Source organism: Ambystoma mexicanum, chromosome 5p, assembly GCF_040938575.1.
Source record: "Ambystoma mexicanum isolate Mex_15411 chromosome 5p, UKY_AmexF1_1, whole genome shotgun sequence".
Taxonomy (NCBI): Eukaryota; Metazoa; Chordata; class Amphibia; order Caudata; family Ambystomatidae; genus Ambystoma; species Ambystoma mexicanum.
The window spans coordinates 834,869,526-834,891,599 of record NC_090930.1 but is presented as its reverse complement, the minus strand read 5'-3'; the positions used below and the strand labels follow the sequence as shown (position 1 = coordinate 834,891,599).

Genomic DNA, 22,074 nt, shown 5'->3' with positions numbered 1-22,074 from the left:
TATGGGATTATCCCATTCATTTTAAACGCACCACTTTTTTGGTGCAGTCTTAAAGATACCGCTGGGTTATTTATTTAATGTTTATTCCCTGGTTGGGTCTTTTTGGCAGGAATCGGTTTTAAAATGGCGTTTGTGTTCGCCTCTGTAACTCCAACCCAAGTTGAGCCCTTTGTTCCACTTTTGGTGGCCTTCTGCACAGAAGCCTCCAAAAGTGTTGCCACTCTGTCTGGGTCTACAGGATGTGTGGGAGGGGGGAATAGGCACCCTGGACTGAGTTGCCTCGGCAACTCAAGTCGCACTTTTGTGTGACTGGCCCAGTGGTGAGACATCCGGCTCACCTGTTTGGTGTCTTGACCCACGTTCAAGTTATTATGCTGCAACATTTGGTGCTGTGGGCTTAGAAAATCCAAGATGGCCGAAAAGCCCACATTTGCGCCAGAATCCAGGAAAACCGCTCAGTTTTGCGCACACCAAAATGGTCGCCTGACCTGCCACCCACCAGTGCGAGCGTGATGGGCCAGACGCACCATGAATGAAACGTGGTGCCAAAGGAAAAAACAGCAGTGCCTGTTAGCTCAAAAAAGCGCTTTGAAATCACCTTTGTTTCTCGGAAATGCAAGCTAAAAATGCCTATTTTAAACATTGCAAGATATTCAAAAATCTCACTGAACACCAGCAGGCATTTGGCAGAATGTAGTATTGTGTGAATACAAAATCTGGAAAGATGAAGAGCCCAAAGCAATGTTTATAACAAAACTGGCTGAGCTGTGGATGTCAGCAGCTTAACTGAAATTGGATTTAAAACCACTAAAATCGAAATGTTTAAAATAAATGGGTGACCTACTTTTTGAGTGTCACATAGGTTGCAACTGTTTAAAGGTCATAGTTTTGAACTTAGAATCAGCATTCTAGCTGCATGTGTTAAAATTGTACGTTTGATTTGAATGAAGAAAATGGGAACAAAAGTGACATTTGGCTGAAGCCTGGCTTGAAGAGATTGAATTCTGCCCGGCAACTACCCCCGACAGGAGTTGAAACCTGCCCAGCCCCTGCATTCGCAGGCCTGGCTGCCTTCTGCTGTTCCCACCAAAGGGAGATTACACCTTTCTGATTGAATCAGGGGAGGAGCACCTGGGAGCAGGGAAACAGAACAATGAGCCTTCCTTGGCTCAGGCAAATGTTAAATTAGGGGGGGTCGTAAATGGCTTCCTCTTGGGAGAAACTGGGAGGAGCAGTGCCTCTGTGAGCAACCTGAGTTGGAGGAAGTGGACAAACCAGAAATTCCACCATGTGCTTTGGGAAACCACACCCCTCTGGGCCAGAGCATAATTTGAAAAAAAAGGTGGATAATTCAGAGTACGTACTTGTCAAAATTATATAATTAATATCATTATTCGTGTGATTTTTCTGTGCACATTTTAAGAGGTGTTAGGACTCTGTGGTATGTTCTGGGGGGTAGTAGCGGAAAATAAGGTATTACTCCGAATGTCTGTATGTTAAAAATCTGACACTTTATCATCTGATGCCCATATTCCTTGTGCATGTTTGTGTAAATTCTGGAAAAGTTTAGAGGTTGTGTTCTTGATGAAAAGGGCAGAATTCTGTCATAAGTGGACACGACATCTTACAAAGATAGGGATCGATGATTTGGTGCTATAGAAAATATGTTAACTGGACATGTAATATTAGAAAAATGGTACATAGATAAATATTAATTTGGATCAAAAATAGATTTGTGTGCAAATTGACAAGGGGGGTGCTCTTTCTGTATGCCATAAAATTGATGCCTGATTACGCTCCATTCCTTCCCCAATCAAGGGAGAGAGGAGAGCTTGGCCAATGATAAGTTGTGAGGGGCAGGCTTAGTTATGCCCACGCACACACCCATTTTCAAAACACATAAAAAGAGACTGCTTTGGACAGGCAACACACTCACTTTCCATTTTCTTGCGAAGCATTTTGCCGGACGACTTCAAGATCCAGAACTCAACTCCAGATAGATCCAGAACCAAGCCAGAACTTAAAGCAGAGAGGCCTAACCCAAACAGCTGAACTCTTCTCAGCGGGCCTCAGCATCCAGCAAACCTAACCAAACTATTCAACAGCCGGGCAAGCTGTTTGATTCTGGCCTAGAACCCTGTGCCAGTACCCAGAAAACAGTGCCGTATCCAGAATCCACTTGATCCAGACCAGCAGAACCAGAGACCCAGACCAGACTGCAGTACTGCTAGCAGACCCAGACCAGATCGCTGTGAGCAGAACCGGTACCAAAGACCGTCCGTGGCGAGAGAAGCGCAGCCAACCGACCAGATCTTGACGGCCTATTTCAAATTTATAGTGTGAGTACTCAGCTAGAACTGTGCCAGAACCAATCTCTTAGTCTAAAATAATCTGATTCAAACCATTTTAACCTGTCCAGAACTGCATCATAGAATCGTGTGTCCCTTCTCTGATTTTAAACCTGTAAAAGTGTCATTTTGCCATTTTGAATCATTATTTAATTTCTGAAAAACTACCTTCACAAAATCGTCCGTATCTTTGGAACCGTGTGTGCTAGGAACAAGATTTAACTTTCATTTTAAAGCTAAGCCCTAAAACAAGCCCTAAACCGACTTTCTACTACTTATAGTTTTTCCGTAATCGCGCTCAACGCATTCGGAAAAATTGCTGCGAATTGTCATTTCGCTCAATTTCTTTTTCTGTCAAAATTGCAGCTTTGGCTTGCATTGCTGAAATTCGTTTTCAACCTGATAATCCCTTATTAATCATTGTTAGGTTGACCTGAACTAATTCAAAGTAGCTGGCACCTACCCTGAATCTCTTATCGGGAATTAAAATCATGTTTAGCATATTTTTCCCTTCTTTGCATCCCACATTTAAAAGTACTTTTGCCTGTGTTTAAAACCATCCCTGTTTCTCTAACTTGCTAGGGGGGAACTGAAATTCGTATTGTATTGTGATTGTATTCCTGAAAACTGTGTGCTTTACTTCCATCTCCTTATATTACATAGGGGAGGAGTGAATTGACACCAGGGGAAAAGGGAACATATTATCTCTTGTGAAACCCTATTAGTTTATTTCTGTACTGCATTCTTTCCATCATTGTTTTTCCTTGAAACCATAAAAGCATTCTCAGTTACCTTTTCCTTCCTATACCAACTCCTAAGTAATTAAATAAGCTTACAATTGTAATATTATCCATTGTTGATCACTGTCATATTCTTAAGTGTGATATCAAATATTAATTAATTATAAAAGTGTGATATATATATATTGTTTAATTTTTCCAGTAAATCTTTCAAATTGCAAAACAATCCTACTTCTTGGCTCAGTGAGGTCAGGGGGATTCAAAGAGAGGGGCGTTATATAAGGGTTTATCATCCAGAGTATAACTTGTCATAATAATATATAAATAAGGGCTTCCCTTGGGCGTCCCAGACGAGGCACTGACTTAGTGGGATTGCTGAATTGAAGTCACTTAACAAACCACTTAGCATGTTTGAGTGACAGCTAGGACTGATGAATGGGGGTTTTTGTCATGATGCCTACCCCCGGGGACCCAGACCAAGTCCAGCAACCCTGGAATCAGGGATCAAGTTATCCCAAGCAAGCTTAACAACCCCTGCTAGGGGCTATTTGGGTGCAGTCCTGGCGTCTATGGCGCCAGGCTCATATGGAGAGTCAGTCCTGGCGCCATAGGCACCAGGCTCATAGATTAAAACTTAGCTGATGCAGACAATGCTGCAAACTTACCTTGGAAGGGACTACTTTACCTAGGGACTATTTTTTTACTCGGGTGGGGCTGGGGAGGAATACTTACCTGGGACTACTTTGGAGGCTATTTAAGCCACGCCCGAAGAGCAGCACACGCTTTGCGTTATTCTTCATCCAGCAGCGTAACGCTCACTGTGCCTGCAAGTCTGCATCCAGTCTTCTGCCACGCCCGCCTCGAGTTTGGAGCTCCTAGAAAAAGGGAGAAAGAAGGAGAAAAGGTTAGAACAAGAGCAATACCTTTGATCCTTACCTGAATTCCCGATCCATCGCGCCTTCGAGCTGGAAGAGAGAAGTTATTTTATGCGCGTCGCCTCGCCTGCTGCAGCGCCGCGTTGAACTCACCGGCCTTCGCACCATGTTCACATTCCACCACATCCTCCTGCATGTTCCCGCCACACTCCGGCACCTAAGGAGAAGACAAGAACAGCAAGGTGAGCCAAGGGAATACACAGAGGAATATTAGTTACCCCCCCATAGACTTACCTGATTTTACCACCGGGGGTACTATTCCTCTTCACGGGTCAGCGCAGCTTCCAATGCATCTTCGCCGAACCCCGGCCCCTAAGGGGAAACAAAAGGACAGCAAAGTGAAACAAAGGGACTAACAAGGGGAACCCTCCTCACCACAATAGACTTACCTGATTTTACCGCCGGAGGTATTATTCCCCGAGACTTCATACTTTCTCTCAGTGCCTGAATAAGGGAGAAAGCAACAGGTTACATATTGACATTATTTTATCGAACTGTGTTGGAAAATACAAATCCTTACCAGAATATTACCGGTTGCCACGAGGAACTCTTCACTAGGGTCAAGCTGCAACCTGCAAGGAATCGGACAAGAGTGAAAGTCAGGCATTTGAACTCTTACGAACTACATACTTACGGCGTCTTGCCGGGAATCTCGGAGTCAATATTGTTCTGGAACTCACCAATTCCTTCGAGCCAGTGAAGCAACTGGTTATCAACGCGCCCCTGCGCTCAATGCAGGATGGAGAGCTCATCTTTTCAAACCATCATGTGAGACTATAAGAGGGGACATCAAAGTTGATCTGTGGGGAGAATAGCTGGGTTTGGGGGATTTACGCTCAAATCCACGGGTGGTTAATTTCCTTTCTCCATTTGCAGAAGATTACAAGCAAACGAAGCTAGGTGGGCCAGTCCAGTCCGTCATCTCGGCCCTACGCGTCATGTTGGTGGAGACCGCAGCTGTCCAGTTCAGATCGACGCCTCTGTGGGAGCCAGGTGAGCGTAACAGAATGCAAAGCCTACCCACAAATTCCCACCCGGGCATTTGGATACCTCAGAGACTGACCAATTGGTCCAATTACTAGGGGAACTGAGGGCTGAAGTGCATTCCGCCCGTCAAGAAACCAATGCTCTTAGGAGAGAACTGATTTTGTCAAAGGAGCGAACTGATGACCTTGCTAGGCAACTATTGCAAAGCCAGGCTGGACAAGCACCCCTACCTGGTTCCAGGGAAAATCCAGCTCCTATGTTATCGAGTAACCCTGTGCAAATAAACCTACCAGGAAATATTCCATTAGCTCCACCCGAACGCTTTGCCGGAGATCCCAAAAGGTTTGCCGTGTTTATGAACCAATGCCGCTTGCACTTTTTATGCAGACCTGGAGCCTTCCCAAACGATCAAGCCAAGGTAGCTTTTGTATTGTCATATCTCAGCGGCAGTGCAGCTGATTGGTCAATTCCACTAGTTACTCAGGATGACCCGATTCTTCGGGATTTTCAGGGCTTTCAAACGAGCATGGAAAGACTATTTGCCCGGCACTCCCAAGGACAGGCCCTGGATAACAAACTTTTGTCCCTAAGACAGGGTAACCAGGACCTTCTATCCTACATCGCAACCTTTAATAGGTTGATAGAGGAAACTGGATGGCCTGAGGTAAAACGAATCACGTTATTTCATCGAGGGCTTCGAGGAGAACTCGAGGATGTCTTGGCTCAAGTCGTGAACCCACCTCAAGACTGCGCTGAATATATAGACTTAGTGGTCCAGTCAGAGCACAGACTTCAGAACAGAAAGGCTGATCGAGCCAAGTATGAGAATCGGGTGTTGGTCAAAACCCACGCTAACCCCAAAGGAGCAGATGCTTCAGAATCCATGCAAATCGGAGGGGTTAAAGGACCTTTAACCCAGAAGGAAAGAGAAAGGAGACAGCAGATGCAATTGTGTCAATATTGTGGAACTTCTGGGCATTTTCTACGGGATTGCCCTGTAAAACCACCCAAGAAGGTGGTAGGAGCTGCTGATAAAAGCCATATGGAGTCAGACTGGGGAAACGACCACGCCCGACAAGCGTAGAGGTCCGCTTGTCGAGCTTGAAGAAGGATACTCAGACCTCGCATTTCATCATACCAATGGTCCTCGTAGATCCGGGGCAGCCATCGTGTATGCACGCAGTAAGGGCATACATTGATAGCGGGGCCATAGGAAACTATGTGGACTATGAATTGGCTTCTAGGATGAATCTACCTCTCTGCCGAAAAACCACCTCAGATGTTATCACCACAGTTGATGGACTGAAATGGCCTCTGGGCCTGTAACTCATTCCACCGCATAGATGACACTATTGGGTCAGGATGGGCATCGAGAGACTATTGTGTTTGATCTAATCAAAGCCCCACGGTTCCAAATAATACTGGGGATACCTTGGTTGGAAACACATAATCCTTGTATTGATTGGCCAGAGAAGAGAATAACCTTCCCGGATTGTGCACAAACCTGTTACCCAAAGAAAAATCAGAACGCAGGCCTGGCCACAGTAACCACAGCAGTCATGCAACTACCTCCAGAATACCAAGAATTCCAGGATGTCTTCCAAAAAGAACAGGCAAACAACTTACCTCCTCACAGATCGTACGATTGTCAAATCGATCTCATACCCGGTGCACAACCCCCTTGTAGCAGTATCTATGCCCTTACGAAACCTGAGAACCTTCACCTATGACAATACTTAGATCAGTACCTTGCCAATGGCTTTATTCGCCCATCCAAGTCCCCTGCATCTTCAGCTTTGTTCTTTGTGCCCAAAAAGGAAGGTGACCTCAGAACGTGCATAGACTACCGCGCATTGAACCAGATAACTGTTAAGAACCGATACCCATTGCCTCTGATCCCTGAACTACTAGACCAAGTGAAGAACGCTTGTATAAACACTAAATTAGATCTCCGGGGGGCATACCATCTGGTATGTGTAAAAGAGGGCGACGAATGGAAGACTGCTTTCCGCACTAAGTATGGGTTATTCGAATACCAGGTGATGCCTTTCGGTTATGCAATGCACCAGCAGCCTTCCAATACTTCATGAATGATGTCCTTCGTGAACTCATTGACGTTTGTGTTGTCGTATATATATTGATGATATTCTAGTATACTCCTTTTCAGAATCTGACCATGTGAAGCACGTCCGAGCAGTCCTTGAGAAATTGCACCAGCACAAACTATATGCAAAACTGGAAAAATGCGTTTTTCATGCCACAGAAGTTGAATTCCTTGGGTTTATCTTGACCCCAAAGGGAGTCCGAATGGACTCACGAAAGGTGGATGCAATCCTTAAGTGGCCATCACCAAGTTCAGTTAAAGGAGTACAAAGCATGCTCGGCTTTGCCAATTTCTACCGCAGATTCATCCCGGATTTTTCACATGTTGTACATCCCATCACAGCACTCTTGCGAAAAAATAAACCCTTTATGTGGACTGAAGAAGCTGAAAATGCCTTCCAAGAGCTTAAAGCGAAATTCACGTCTGTACCTGTATTAAAGCACCCGCACCCTGAACTTCCATACATAGTGGAAACTGATGCATCCAGTCTAGCCATGGGAGCTGTCCTGTCTCAAAAGGACCCTGAAACTGGCCAGCTTCACCCAGTAGCATTTTGGTCCAGAAAGTTCTCGGCACCCGAGTTAAACTATGCGGTTCCTGACAAGGAGTTATTAGCCATTAAATCTGCCTTCAAGGCTTGGCGGCACTATCTTCTCGGTGCCAGGCATACCATTACTGTGATCACCGATCACCGGAACTTACAGTATTTAAAGACAGCCAAGGCCCAATCGTCACGTCAACTCCGATGGGCATTGTTCTTTGCCGAGTTCGATTTCGTAATAACCTATCGACCAGGTTGTAAGAATGGTAAAGCAGACGCCTTATCCCGAATAGGGATGGGAGAGGCAGAAGTGAACCCAGAACCAGTACCTATAATTTCCGAACAAAGGATTTTTGGCATGACTACTCTACAGACAGTAGAGGGCATTCAGGTAAAGATCCAGCAACTCTTTGATCCTACAGCCCTGCAGGACTGGGTAAAAAAAGGACCGGACTACTCTGTCACCAATGATCTGCCTTATTACCAAGGGCGGCTATTTCTGCCACACAAGGAACTACAAGAGCTAGTCATTTCCCGTTATCATGATACCCTAATGGAGGGGCACCCAGGTATTGCAAAAACTGAAGCTAAAATTAAAAGACAATTCTGGTGGCCCACCTGACGAAAGGATATTAAATCATTTGTGATGTCTTGTGGCATTTGCGCCCAAAACAAAAGTCAAAAGAAAAAACCAGCTGGACTCTTACAACCTTTAGACATTCCGCCTACACCATGTCACACCTTATCGTTAGACTTTATTACTGATCTACCCCCATGCAATGGATTTAACACCATTCTAGTTATTGTGGATCTTTTTTCCAAGATGGCCCACTTTATTCCTTTAAAGGGATTACCTTCAGCTTCAATCCTGGCCAAGGAGTTCTTTGAAAACATTGTTCGCATACACGGATATCCGTCCATATTGGTCTCTGATCAGGGCAGTCAATTCATTTCACATTTTTGGAAAAAATGCTGTCAATTGGCGCAAATCGATGTGAGGTTATCGACCAGTCACCATCCCCAGACCGATGGTCAAACAGAGAGGACCAACCAGACTCTCGAACAATACCTGCGTTGTATGTTACATCAGACTGAGAGTAATTGGAAAGACATTCTTTGGATCGCCGAATATGCATACAATAATTCAGTACACTCTGGAACTGGACAAAGACCCTTTTATACCTTATATGAGCACCATCCTCGAAACTCAGACCTTGACTCACCCCAACACTTAGAAATGCCCGGAGTGCACCATCTGCACGCTACGATTACACAAGCCTTTAAGGAAGCAACTACACATTTAAAACAGGCGAAAGAAAAATACAAGAAAGATGCTGATCGGCATAGAAGTGATACTCCACAATACCAGATAGGGGACCAAGTATGGTTAGCCACAAAACATATACCTCTAAAGGGAACACAGACCTTTAACCCCAGATATTTGGGACCTTACTCTATTAAGGCCATTATCAACCCGGTGGCTGTCAAGTTGGACTTACCTGCTAATATGCGAATTCACCCCGTCTTTCATGTGTCACTTTTGAAGCCAGTGCAACCAGGGCCAAGACTAACCAAGCCACCAGACCCTATCCTTGTAGACGGAGAACCCGAATTTGAAGTTAAGAACATCCTGGACTCCAAGCTGGTAAAGTCAAAACTTTTTTATTTAATCGACTGGAAAGGTTACGGACCAAAGGAAAGGTAATTTATTTTCAAATATGTTTATTGTTATTATTAGTGATCAACAGCAAATGGTATGCAATAGTCAGCAAAAGCCTTGCGATATACAGCATATGACCATACATTTGACCATGTGTAAGGAGTAAAACAAAAGTGAAATAACATACATAGAAACAACAAATAAAGAAATGGTTCTCCAGGCATGCTAACTGGGCTCCAATATTGGATAAGTTGGGTTTACTAAGCACAACGAATGTGGAGTAGTATCCTGGGCACTCTAGGGTGATAATCTGAGAAAGAATAACAGTGGGTGGAGTCGGATTCAGGATGGGGGGAGGGAGGGAGGGAGGGAGAAAGCAGAAAACAATCACATTTATACATTTTAAGTATGTTGAGTTGTAGGGAGGGCATTCACAGTGGCTTATCGTCGGATGGATGAAACATATTGAAGAAAAGCAATTTCCAAGCTTTGTATGTGTCAGCAGGAGCCTCACCAAGACAATATAGTGATCTAGCCCAGGCTGTGGTCTCAGCCTCGCACCAAATTTCAAATTTGCGATAGCATTCGTTGTATTGCGGGTCCCCTTGCAGATTTCCAGGACATGCCAAAACATTGTTAGCAAGGATGCAAGCCAAATCCATAAATCTAATGATGTGTTTGTATTTTCTGTTCCTGGTACATGCGCCAAGAAGATATTCCGATGGGCTCCAGTTATATCTAACAACACCCGCAGCCCTACAAGCTTGTTCAATTCGGGACAAAAAACTTTGCAATTTTACACATTTCCAAAACATGTGAATTAGATCAGCATCATCTTGATAACACCAGGGGCAAGTCGAGTGCTTGCCTTTGTTGAATTTAGCAACCCTGTTCGGGGTCCTGTATGTACGATGGAGTACACTTAGTTGGATTAGTTTAAAACAACCATTCCGGGACACATTTTTAGGGAAACTGCGCACTCGTTCCCACACTATTCCGTGATCACAGTTCCCACATCTGGTTTCCATCTTGCCTTCAGCTGTGGATTTAGGGGGCTTGACTGGCCCAGCAGACAGCCATACAATCTTGTCACTGGCCTCCAGCCATCCTCTAATGCATACATTAGTGCCAGTAACCCATTTCCTTCTTGCTCTTCAGGTCACCCACACCATTTACGTCTCCCCACCCCCACCACTTTCATATATCTCAGGAATTGACCCTTCGGTAGGCCTGTATGCCGGATCAGGCAGTCTAGGTCGCTAAATCTACCCCGTTCGTACATAACTCCCCAGGTGGAGATACCCCATTCCTCCCTACCGAGGTCGACTTAGCTTTTCCCCAGGCAATATAAGTGGCTTTACCACTGTACATTCTCTGTGTGGCACCTTTGGGAATGACTGACACCTGATCTTACATGATAACATTGCTCTGTTTTAATGATGCTTATAGCTGGAGACCATGCCCACGTGGAAACTCTTGCATAAGATTAAAGTTGTACCAAACGGATCTCCCCAAGTGTGCAACACCACAGTGCCTCAGCTGAGACTTTTCCCGAGAGCTGGAGCCGGAGTTGAGCCGGGATACGGCCTGCGATCGTCAGCCCGGTGAGAGTCCTGCTCCCGAGCCGACAGCAGAAACCAGACAGAAGAGACCTGAGCCCGGGGTCCTGAGAGAACAGGCACCGCGGCGGGCGTTTGGTGGCCTTTGGCCCCCCCGGGCGTGGCCCTGGAGGCTGGCGGTCCACCTTCCCGCTCGTCAGAGGTGTGAAATATCCCCAGATCGTTGGGAACGGAGATGAGGTGTGAGGAGCGGATGGGGAATGGTCAAAGTCCCCCAACCCCAGCCACAGCGTGCCCGCGCCTTCCCCGGGAAGAGGGGATAGGCGTGGAAGATGATTCCTTTTGAACAGTGTGTCTCCTCAGGGAGGCCACTGTAGAGGAAACTAAGGGACACATTCAGTGCGGCCCTAGAGAAGGAGCCACATAATGACTTTAGCTCTGAGGAAAGGGCCCACAGCTGAGGGGGAACACCAGCCACCAGGTTAGCGCAGATGCTAAGGGGGGGAAAGGAACGTTCCCCTGGACCCCTGTTGGGGAAAATTGTTGTGTGTGTCCGATCCCTCACTTGCCCTCAACTAGTCAGCAGGAGAGTGGGACTGCTTCTTCAGTGGATCCCCTTTGAAGGACTTTACGGCTAGAGCCAGGTGAGCCTTGGTCATGGCTCTCGAATTGGCACTCCCCACCAAACCATTTTCCTTGATAGCACTCAAGGAAGGCTATACGACACTCGCACAACCAAATGACCGGTGCAGTCAAGGCCCCACCCTCCCTCCTCTTATACCTCCAATCCTTAACTACAGCCACTTAATCAATCCCCATAACATATCCAGGGAATACCCAGTCTTGGGAGAGTTCCTTTTGAATAACGATCCACACAGGACCTCTCACCCTAAACAAAGAAAAATAGGCTTTAATTTGTCACCTGGAAGGCCTGGCGCCCCTTGCCCCACAGAAAGTACAAGATCCCCCCACAGCAACACAGTGCCCTTGAACCAAGGGCCACTTCAGCAGCCACACGTGGGGTGCTCAGCAGGCGCAGGAGACTTGTGGAGGCAGGTACAGGATGCTGCAGTGAGTGTGCTCTCTTCCCCGGGGATACCTACACCCATGAGTTGGTCATCCTCGCTCCAAAAATACCACTACGAGGCAGGACCCCGGCAACCCCAGGAGACTATGCCCTCTTCAACGACACCAGTCATGGAGGACACCCAATCCATGAGGAAGGCTATGGCGGCACTTCTAGTAGAAATAAAGGGCTTCAGAGTGGACACTGGCAAAAGACTTCATGGGCTTGATAAGAAAGTAGACACTATGGAAGACAGAATCCAGGGACTTGAGGCAAATCAGTCCTCGATCGACATATTAGAAACCCAAATGTACATGAGAATCTCAGAATTGGAAAGGAGGGAAGAACAGGGTGCCTTGGAAATGGATGATTTTGAAAACGAGAACGCCAGAATAACCTAAGGTTTTTTTGGTTTTCCAGAAAGAGATGGAGAAGCGCAAGGCGATATAATTAACTCCATAAACTGCATCATTAGGAAGGTTTTCGATAACACTAATGAGCCTACCATCGATAGAGCACACAGAGCAGGATGGGCAGCCCATGTACCACGGTCAGTGCTGGTGAAATTCCATTACTACATGGAGAAAGCAAAGATCCTGGACATGGTGAGAAAGAAGGGACCGGTAGACTGGGGAGCTTCCCAAACTACCATATTACAAGACCTATCAGCCTTTACCCTAACCCGAAGAAGGCTCTGCACCCCCGTGACTAAATTACTCAGCTCAAAGGGAGTGCGATACAGTTGGGGGTTCCCCTTCGCCTTTGAGTTTGAAGGTTACAAATATAACCTTGTAACAGAAGACGATATCAACAGAGTGATGTAGGATATTCTTAGAGAGGCCTCCCCGGTGGCCACCCTTGCAGGTTTCCGGAGGGGACGCAGAGTAAAGCCTCGAAAAGCAAAGGCTCCTTGGATAGACGCTGAGTCAAGGGACTTTAAGAAACTGAATCCGGCTTTTCCCCCTCAACCTTTAGGGGTCGAGATAACCCTTGGCTGCTCTGGGAAGGGGCCCGATAAACATTCCAAGCCTTAGGAGATGAGCAAGTATTCAACATTCCTCGAAGTGCTGTGAGGCTTCTCATATTTCATGTAATAGATCTGTTCTATCTTTCTTCATGGTATAGGACTTTGGTCTGTTTCTCCTAAGTGCATAGAGACTGGGTACTGTGCTGATTGCATAGGAAGGGGGCTTACTTGAGGGGGCTCAGAGGTAATAGGGTGAGAATAGAAAGCCAATGGGTGGGGTAGCATTTGGTGGTCTGTCTTAACAATGTCACAGATGTCCACAGGAGTCCAGATGCCAGGGGGAGGCGTAGGGGGTAAAGTTGGGTGTTGGGTTGGTTACAAAGGGGTTTTCACGTTATATATTTCAGTCTAAGCCATTCTACATATGATTGGGATACTAAAATGCAGAAATGTCAGGTTTAAGACATCAGTTCGCATATTAGACAGCACTAAAAAGAGGACGAACAATGCCTCGGTCCAGGGGCAACACGCTCTCCTTGGAAGCAAGACAACACTGAGCAACACAGGTTCGATCCCCAGATCTGTGCTTAGAAACCTCTACGTATTAAATGCGTTTTAAATAACCAATTACAATTAAAATTACATACCTAAATGGCTAATGTGGATAATGCTATGGCACTGGGTTCACTGAATGTTAATGGGTTAAACTCCCCGAATAAGAGATCCTTAACAATACGTGAATTTAACCGATTGAAGTTTCTGCAGGAGACACACTGGCAGAGGGCGAAGAAGCCGGTCTTGAGAGCTAGGTCGATAGATAAGGTCTTTCATGCCTCCAGTCTATCCAAAAAGAGAGGTGTGGCCATAATAGTGGCTAGCAAGCTACATTTTGTTTTTAAGGCGGAATCAAAAGATCCTGGTGGTCGATTCGTGATGGTTAAGGGGGAAGTCAAAGGCAATTTGGTTACCTTGGTTTCACTGTACTGTCCGAATAATGGGATGCAATGATGGGTAGGATTCAGTCGTTTGTGGAAGGTTTTTTGATTATAGGGGGTGATTTTAATATGGTCCCGGACTTTAACTTAGACAGGAAAAGAGCAGATCTGCTTGTAGCCTCTCAATTGAGGTACAACAAGGCTCTCTGATTTCAGCAGACCAATGCAGAGTTGTGGGAGGTGGACTCACTTACCCAGGTGCGTGGCTGGGACCCCCCTTTTACCTACTACTTGAAAGTGTACGACACATTCTCAAGAATAGACTACCTCCTGATAGAAAGCCCATTAAAAAAACAGAGTGCTGGATTCAACCACAGTGCTCATACCGTGGTCATACCATGACCTGGTGAAAATCAGAATAGGGGAATGGTCATCAGATAAACACGTCACTAGATGGTCCTGTAATGACCTGCTGCTAAATGATAAGGATCTTGCACAAACCCTGTTGAAGTCAATCAGAGAATTCTATCATTTTAATGACAATGGTGAAGTGGGGATTCCAGGAATATGGGAGGCATTTAAGGCTACGATCCAAGGCACCTTGATAAGAATGGGAGCCAAAAAGAAGAGGGAAAGGGCAGCGCAAGAGTTGGATCTTAGGGGAAAAACAGGAAAACAGCAACCAGCGGGCGAATTGAAGTCCCAAATGCTGTCAGGTGATCGGGAAAAACTCCAGAAATCCAAATCCAAATTGAAAGCCCTTTTGATTTACCAAATGGAACGTAAGTTGGCATTCCTCAAACAGAAATACATGGAGAAGGGCGAAAGAGCTGATAAAATTCTAGCCTGGAGGTTAAGGGAGTAAAGACATTCCAGAAGGGTAGTTGCAATACAACCAGCAGGAGGAGATAAATGCCTTCATGTTGCTCAGATAGCCGAAGAATTTCATATATTTTACAAAACCCTTTATAGGTCCGAATACAAAGAGGACGGTTCTCTCATTGACCAGTTCCTGAACTCTCTACCCATCCCGTGTCTCCCACCGGATAAAGTGGCTGCGTTAGAAGCCCCTATTACCGAGGAGGAAGTAATTGATACCATTAGTAGTAGGAAGGGGGCACAGCGCCAGGGGAAGATGGCTTCACGGGTCCAATTCTTTAAAACGTTCCGCTCTACTTTAGCCCCATTCATGCCTAAACTATTTAATAGTGCACTGGAAACAGGCAAGCTCCAGAGATCCATGCTCTCAGCCCGAAATGTAGTCACCCAGAAGGAAGGAAAAGACCCATCCCAATGCCAATCCTATCGACCCATATCCTTATTGAACACAGACGTAAAGATCATAGCAAATGTGTTGGCCAATAGACTCCACCACTTAATGACATCTTTGATCCAAGCGGGCCAGTTGGGGTTTATCCTGGGCCGTCAAGGCTTTGATAATATAAGAAAAACTATCAACTTAATACATGAGGCGCAAAGGAAGGGAATGAGGGCTTAATTGGTTTCAATAGACTCAGAGAAAGCCTTTGATCGAGTAGAGGGGTGCTACATGGGAAAGGTCTTGCAAAAGATGGGGTTTGGTAGTAACTTTAGGCAATGGATCTTAGCCCTCTACAATGATCCAGTGGCTAGGGTGGCAGTGAACAGCACTGTTTCGTCCCTTTCCACTTGTCCAGAGGAACTAGGCAATGCTGACCAATGTCCCGCTTGATATGCCCTTACGATGGAGCCCCTAGCAATTGCAATTAGGGAAAACCAAGGGATTGCAGAAATTCAGTGTGGGCCATTGGGCCTTATTACGCGCTTGGCGATAACCCTGTAACACCAAATCCGGCGCCTGACTTTCCAGTGCACCCAGGACATTACAAGGCCAAGCGGCGCGGGAAGTCAGGCGCCAGAGAGACTCCAGGGGATTGGGGACTCGGAAGCACCGGCACTGTTGCTGATGGTGTCAGTGCTTCCATGGCAACTCTGCCTGCAGGGGCCGCTGCACCCGGCAGCGTCAGACCTGTCTGGCACAGCGGCCACGGCAGGCAGACTCGTAGTGTGGTGGTCCGGAAACAAGGGTGCTGGTGAGCTTACCAGCACGATTATTTCCGGATCGCCACACTTGTGATGACGCCCATTGACTTTAAACGTTCTGTGTTCGCAGATGACATACTATTTTATTTAACAGATATAGAAAAATCCCTACCTGAACTTGTCACTCAAATAAGAATTATTGGTTGTTTCTCAGGCCTGAAAATAATCATCCCCAAGTCTAATGTAATGCCCATTGGAGCCAATGTCTCCGCAACTAGAGGTAAGAGAACTATCTGTGGGATGAGAGTCAAGAACACAGCTACTGCGTACTTGGGAATTCAACTTCCCAGAAACCTCTCAACGCAGGTAGAGTGTAATTTTGCTCCAATGTTGGAGAGGATTAGAATAGACCTAATACGCTGGGCCTCGTTAACTCTCTCATGGTTTGGGCGAATGGTTACAGTAAAGATGAATGTTCTTTCCTGGCTGCTGTACTTGTTTACTGCTCTGCCGACTCCTCTACCAGAATCCTTCTTGGCCAAATTAAAGCTGATGGTAAATAAATGTATATGGAAAGGGAAGATGCCCAGAATTAAACGTAGTAATTTGACCCTCCCTAGAGATTTTGGTGGCTTTGGACTCCCCGACTTCTGGTTATACTATAAAGCAGCCCAACTACGCGTCCTGTTAGAACACCTTAGGGATGAGTTAGGTACATACTGGACTTACATGGAAGACCTATATACCCAAACAAAGAAAGTCATAGAATTGTTGTTGTCCTCAATGAAAGCTATTCCTGACAATATTAGGAGACACCCAACTCTTGCAGTCATGTGGAGTCTATGGAAAAAGGGTACATTTAATAACCTCCTTCCATCCTGGCCATCTCCGCTAAGCTCGGTTTGGGGGTCGCTGCTGGATGTTGGCGGGCTGGGCTTCCGCCACTCACAGAGATGGTCACACAAAGGGCTAGAAAGAGCCAGACAACTGTTCTCAGAGGACTATTTCATTGAATTAAATTCTCTGATTGAGATTCTGGGAGCTGAGTCGTTGAGTGCATTTGAGTACCTGCGCCTCTAAGGTATTATGTCTGACCCAAGATCGTACTCCAAGATTTCACAACCCCTTACACCCTTTGAAAAAGTCGTTAACGAAGTCACCTCAAGAAAGGAAATACTTTCTAAACTAAACAGTGATGATCACGACGGAGCTAGAGGGGAGACAGAACTTTAAGCAATATTGGGCCGAACAAACAGGGCGGGAAAGTCCAGAAGAGACCTGGGGTAAGATATATATACTAATGTTCTCTGGCAACCTTTATACCTCTGCAATGGAGCCCAATTTCAAAGTTTTGCACTGCTGGCATCTGCCATCCCTGAGACTTTCCAAGATGTACTTGGAATCGTCCCCTCACTGTCCCAGACACTGCGGTCAGACTGGTTCAAAGGTAAATGTTTACTAGTCCGAAGTTCTTAGCTGAATCAAGGACACAGTGGGAATATCCCCCGAACTGGAACCCTTACAAGTACTCCTGGGCGTCCTGATGAAGATAGTAATGATTTAAGATTCCCAAACATTAGTGAAGCGATGTTGAGAGCTGGGATAGTGGCCTTAGCCCAGGAATGGAAAGGCAATTCCATGCCTTCCAAAAATGACTGGATGAACAAACTCTGGGATATTTTCACGTATGAAAAATTGTCGGCAGTGGTTAACGATTGTGTGGAGTCGTTTCATGTTGAATGTGGAATTTTTATTTTAAAATGGGGAAGTGACAAATTGAAACACTGACCTCTGTCACGATACTCACCATGATGTGCAAGGCTTGACCCTAGGCCAGGCTAATTTTTGCAGGGGGACTAATGAGTTATGCAATGAACCTGTGTCGCTGTTAAATTGCGTTCTTCTGTTTTATGTAACTGATCCACTGTCCTGAATGGTAGGATGGTCATTGTGAGGTACACTTATGGAGGGGCGGGGGGAGATGTGGGTTGGTCAAGGAAGTTTGGAATGTGTGTGCTTTAATTCAGAAAGTTGTATTTCCTTAAGAACATGTCAATACACATCTAAGTTTAAAAAAAGATACTATAGAGAGGTCAAAAGTCCTCGAAAAACATGTCTATGATTAGCCCTGCATATTAGGGAGCCAGTGGACACACTCTTTAATTTGATTTGATGATTTGTAATGCGCACTTCACATATCATCCGGCAGAAACTGCATCTGGGTGCAGATGTTAAAATCGAAAGAGCAGGAGCTGAACAATAGAGGATGGTTTTTAATCTTTTCCTAAAGTGAGGAAGGGAATCAATTTCACGAAGATCGGCTGGTAACCGATTTCAGGCGTGTGGGCTCGAGATGGAAAAACATGTTTCACCCCGATGTTGATGTCCTTGATGCTGTATATCCACCATTAATGTATGTGTATAGCTGAAGACAGGGCCTACAATCCAGATTTTTCAAGGATGGGGCCAGACTCTGTGAACTAGCCTTATTTTCGTGTTTGAAGACAGGTAGGGTTTGTTTAAAATGGTATACACTTGGATGGAATTCATGGGATTATTACCACTGTGCCAATTTCTCCAATAAGTCACATGACAATGTAGATACATGTTCAACTTATATTCTCATAATATGTACAGAAAAGGGACAATTGGGGTTCCCAGTGTAGGGGATGTCTGTGTACTCTTTTCCCTCAGCCTTGAAGGGGGCACTATGCTCAAAACAGGTCTTTTAACAGTACAGATTCTCTATGGCGAGGTGACCTGCACTGTCTGTATATCTGTGTCTTAGGGAGGGCCTAAACATTGTAACCTCATCTCTCCAACTCCCTCATGTACTTTCTATGTGACCTACCTTGGTAGTTTGATCACTGTGGTGTGTCTTTCGTCTGGATGACCGTCTTTCAACCAAACTCATTACTCTCCTCTCATTATGCCCGTCTCCAACCTCCTAATACTTGCTCTCACTGTCTCTCTCTTTCTCACTCACTGCCTTAATACACTCTGTCTCCTGACCATATTGCTTCTCTCGCTTCTTCTGTCTCTACTCTTCATCTCCATCCTAATCCCGTCATAACCCAGGGATATGGTGCCCTGCTCTTCTTCCAGGAATGTACTATCCTGCTCACTGTACTGGCCCCAGGAATATAGTGCCCTGCTCCAAGCCAAATAAAAGTGCTGTGCTGCTATATACACCTGGTGATAGTGAGTGACTGAGCCATATCTAGCAGATGGTGGTTTCCATGTAACTGTGTTGAGGTTGTAGGCAGTGACAGGACTTGGACCAGAACATTAGGTCATTTTAGATGATAACTTTGCTCTTTTTGATTTCCATCCTGCCACCATTGAATTTAAGTGATGTCCTTTTTGTTTTCTAGTTGAAACCATTGTGAGTTTTTATAACTCATGCCCTTGTACCTAATCTATAGGGGTCACAGCAATCCAGCAGATGACTCCTTGACCCTTCGAGTTCGATCCCAAGGCTTGGACGTTTATTTGTCCCCGCAAGTGTATGTATCTTCCCCCACCTGTTGCACTGTATAGTCAAATGTGCTTTTTTGTTTTGCTGTCTCTCCGTTAGCCCTTACCTCACCAAGGAGTAAAGACTGTTGGACAGTTTCCTTGGTGTATGAAATTGTCTTTTCTTCCCCTGTATCGACACAATCCTATGCCTTGGTAGTGGGCCTGCTCTCCTCAGTGGTGCGATGAGTGCTACCGTGTGAACCACTAGTTTTCCCTGTTTCTAACAAAAGAAATGGTTGAATACAGACCTAGTAAAAGCAATAGAGAGTGATCATTTGTTTATTTTTGTTTTGCCCTACAGATTGTAGTTCAACTCTCAGAGGATCTTCTTTCTCGGGCTTCAATGACAGTGGTAAATGGTCGCCCAACCTTGACAATCAATGTCTCAACTGCACGTGAACACTGGCTGGAAGGGATGCTGAGGCATGAAATAGGTAAGATTTATTTTACCATGAATGATTATTCTGTTAAACCCTTAACATTTCAAATCCCCCTTTACATTTTTTCTAATTCCTTTCTTTGAATGAGAAACCCTATATTCAAAGTGCCACTACTATAGATAATTATGATTGTGAGTGTTTTCTTGCAACCAAAGCAGTAGGAAAGTAAGTGTGATCATTTGCATAGTTGGGCATTCTGCATTTGCCTTTTTTGTGAGTTACAGATCATAGATAATGGGCTCTAGGGTGTGTGCATGACTTTTATGTGCTATTTTCTACATTTAATTCTTCGACCAGTCATTATTTTACAGTCATTATTTTGACCTGGAAAAGTTAATCTATGTCAAAAATGCTTTTCTCTACAATTTGGTTACATAAGAATATTCTGGTACTGGCTTACTCATTTTTCTAAAATAGAGACATTTTGTCATAATAAAAAGCTGTTGTTTCCCATGGATTTGTCAAACTTTACATTTAAATGATGCTCTGGTAAATTGAGTGTTATAAGTGCTTTTTTGACAGTTCATCTAACAAATTCTTTAAAAACAGTAAACAAGCATCACTTTCTCAGGGCATCGACATAACTACAAAAAAGGGGAAGATTGATCATGTTTTTGACTTGCCCACAACGACTTAAACCTGGTGGGTTCGGTGATGGGGACTGCGCTTGAACCCTGCCCACTTGGAGATCGACTAGTGTAGATCACACATAGCAATGCTTTTGATGCCATAAAATCAAAATACATTTGTTTCGCAGATGGTTGTTTGTCTTCCAAACAGTACACGGCTATGGAACTTTCCTTATTATAGAAAGGTTGTCTCTCTCATTCTTTTCCCAGTAACATTGTTTGACTATTTTAGGATCCTTTGCACCCTAGAATGTTGGATTACTGAAAACATATGACAATCCGATTTCCAAGAATGTTTTTCCCGACACCATCCAATGAATTCTCATACATTGCAGTTTCAAGATCATATTCTTTCACAAGGTCGTTATTAGTTTTCATGAACATCATAAACATAAAAACCAAACACAATACAGACGTCAACAGAATCCCCAGTCCCCGAGTGCAATAACATAGAGCACAGAGCACAACCAAGGATAAGGAGACAGTTACAACCCCGTCTATGTGACAGACACATGATCTGAACCTTCGGAAGCATCGCTACCTGCAGAAAGCAGGTATACTGTTTAAGGTCCCCAAATGTCCTTCGACCTCAAAGCTGGGTGTACCATCGCTCTGTATTTGGATTACATGTCATAACAATATAGAATGCCTGTCTTTCCTCCATTGCTCATATACAGGGGGACGTCCTCTCCCCCAAACCACGGCAACCCTCCTCCTAGCCAGCAATAATACCAACCCCAACAGCTTCCTGACATATTTGGGAAAATCCTGGTTGTATCCCAACAGTGCAACCATGGGGGATGGATCCACTGCCTCCCCGGCTATCCCCCCAACCGTGTCAAAAACCCATACTCAGAACAAATGAATACTGGGGCAGAACCACGCTAGGTGCAAAAAGGTAGCTGGCATACCGCCGCACCTCCGGCACGTGTCTGCTGTTTCAGGGATGAATCTATGAATATCCGCCGGAGTAAGGTAGAACTGGTGAAGATATTTGAAGTGTATCAGCTTAAAGGCACTGTTGACAGCCACTTTCCGCATCTGTGTACAGCAATACCTCCAGACTGCATCAGAGATGGGGGTACCCAAAGCTTCCTCCCATTTAACACGGGAGTCCCCTGCCCACCACGCCGATTTATCAATTATACAAGCATATAGCTTAGAGACCAATTTGGACCGGACCCCCGAGCTAATCACCCCAAGTAAGACCGGTGCAATGGGGGGTTCGCCAGGGAAGCAAAATAACCTGTCTTTCAACCCAGTACGCAATCTATAATATGTGAAGATGTCTAACACAGAGACCTCCACCCTCCGTTTGAATTCTTCTAGTGTAAAAAATTGCCCATTCGGAAATATATCATGCCAGCATGAGAAGCCCAGCCTTTACATAAATTGCGTAAAGACTTTATCCCCCGCCAATAAGATCCTTGGTATGTGCTTAATGGGAAGAAGTGGGAAGTACAAAACCTCACTGCGTGTCTTTGTCGCGATACGCTTCCAGGCCACACAAGTGAGCTCAACCATGTTGCGATAAGTGCCCTCAGTAGCGACGTGGCGACCAGCGCCTTCTCAATCTGGACATGCACCCTATCTGGGACTGAGTTGTACCGGTAAGCTAAAAA

The 22,074-nt window shown here is 45.3% G+C and overlaps 1 protein-coding gene across 1 annotated transcript in view; it reads left to right on the top strand.

The window, feature by feature from the left end:
• The window catches only part of MATCAP2 (microtubule associated tyrosine carboxypeptidase 2), a 536,488-nt gene that overhangs the window by 157,779 nt on the left and 356,635 nt on the right, over positions 1-22,074 (top strand). The window contains exon 4 of the mRNA XM_069613255.1: positions 19,685-19,817. Coding sequence (XP_069469356.1) covers positions 19,685-19,817 — 133 coding nt within the window. The remainder of the gene's footprint in view (positions 1-19,684; positions 19,818-22,074) is intronic.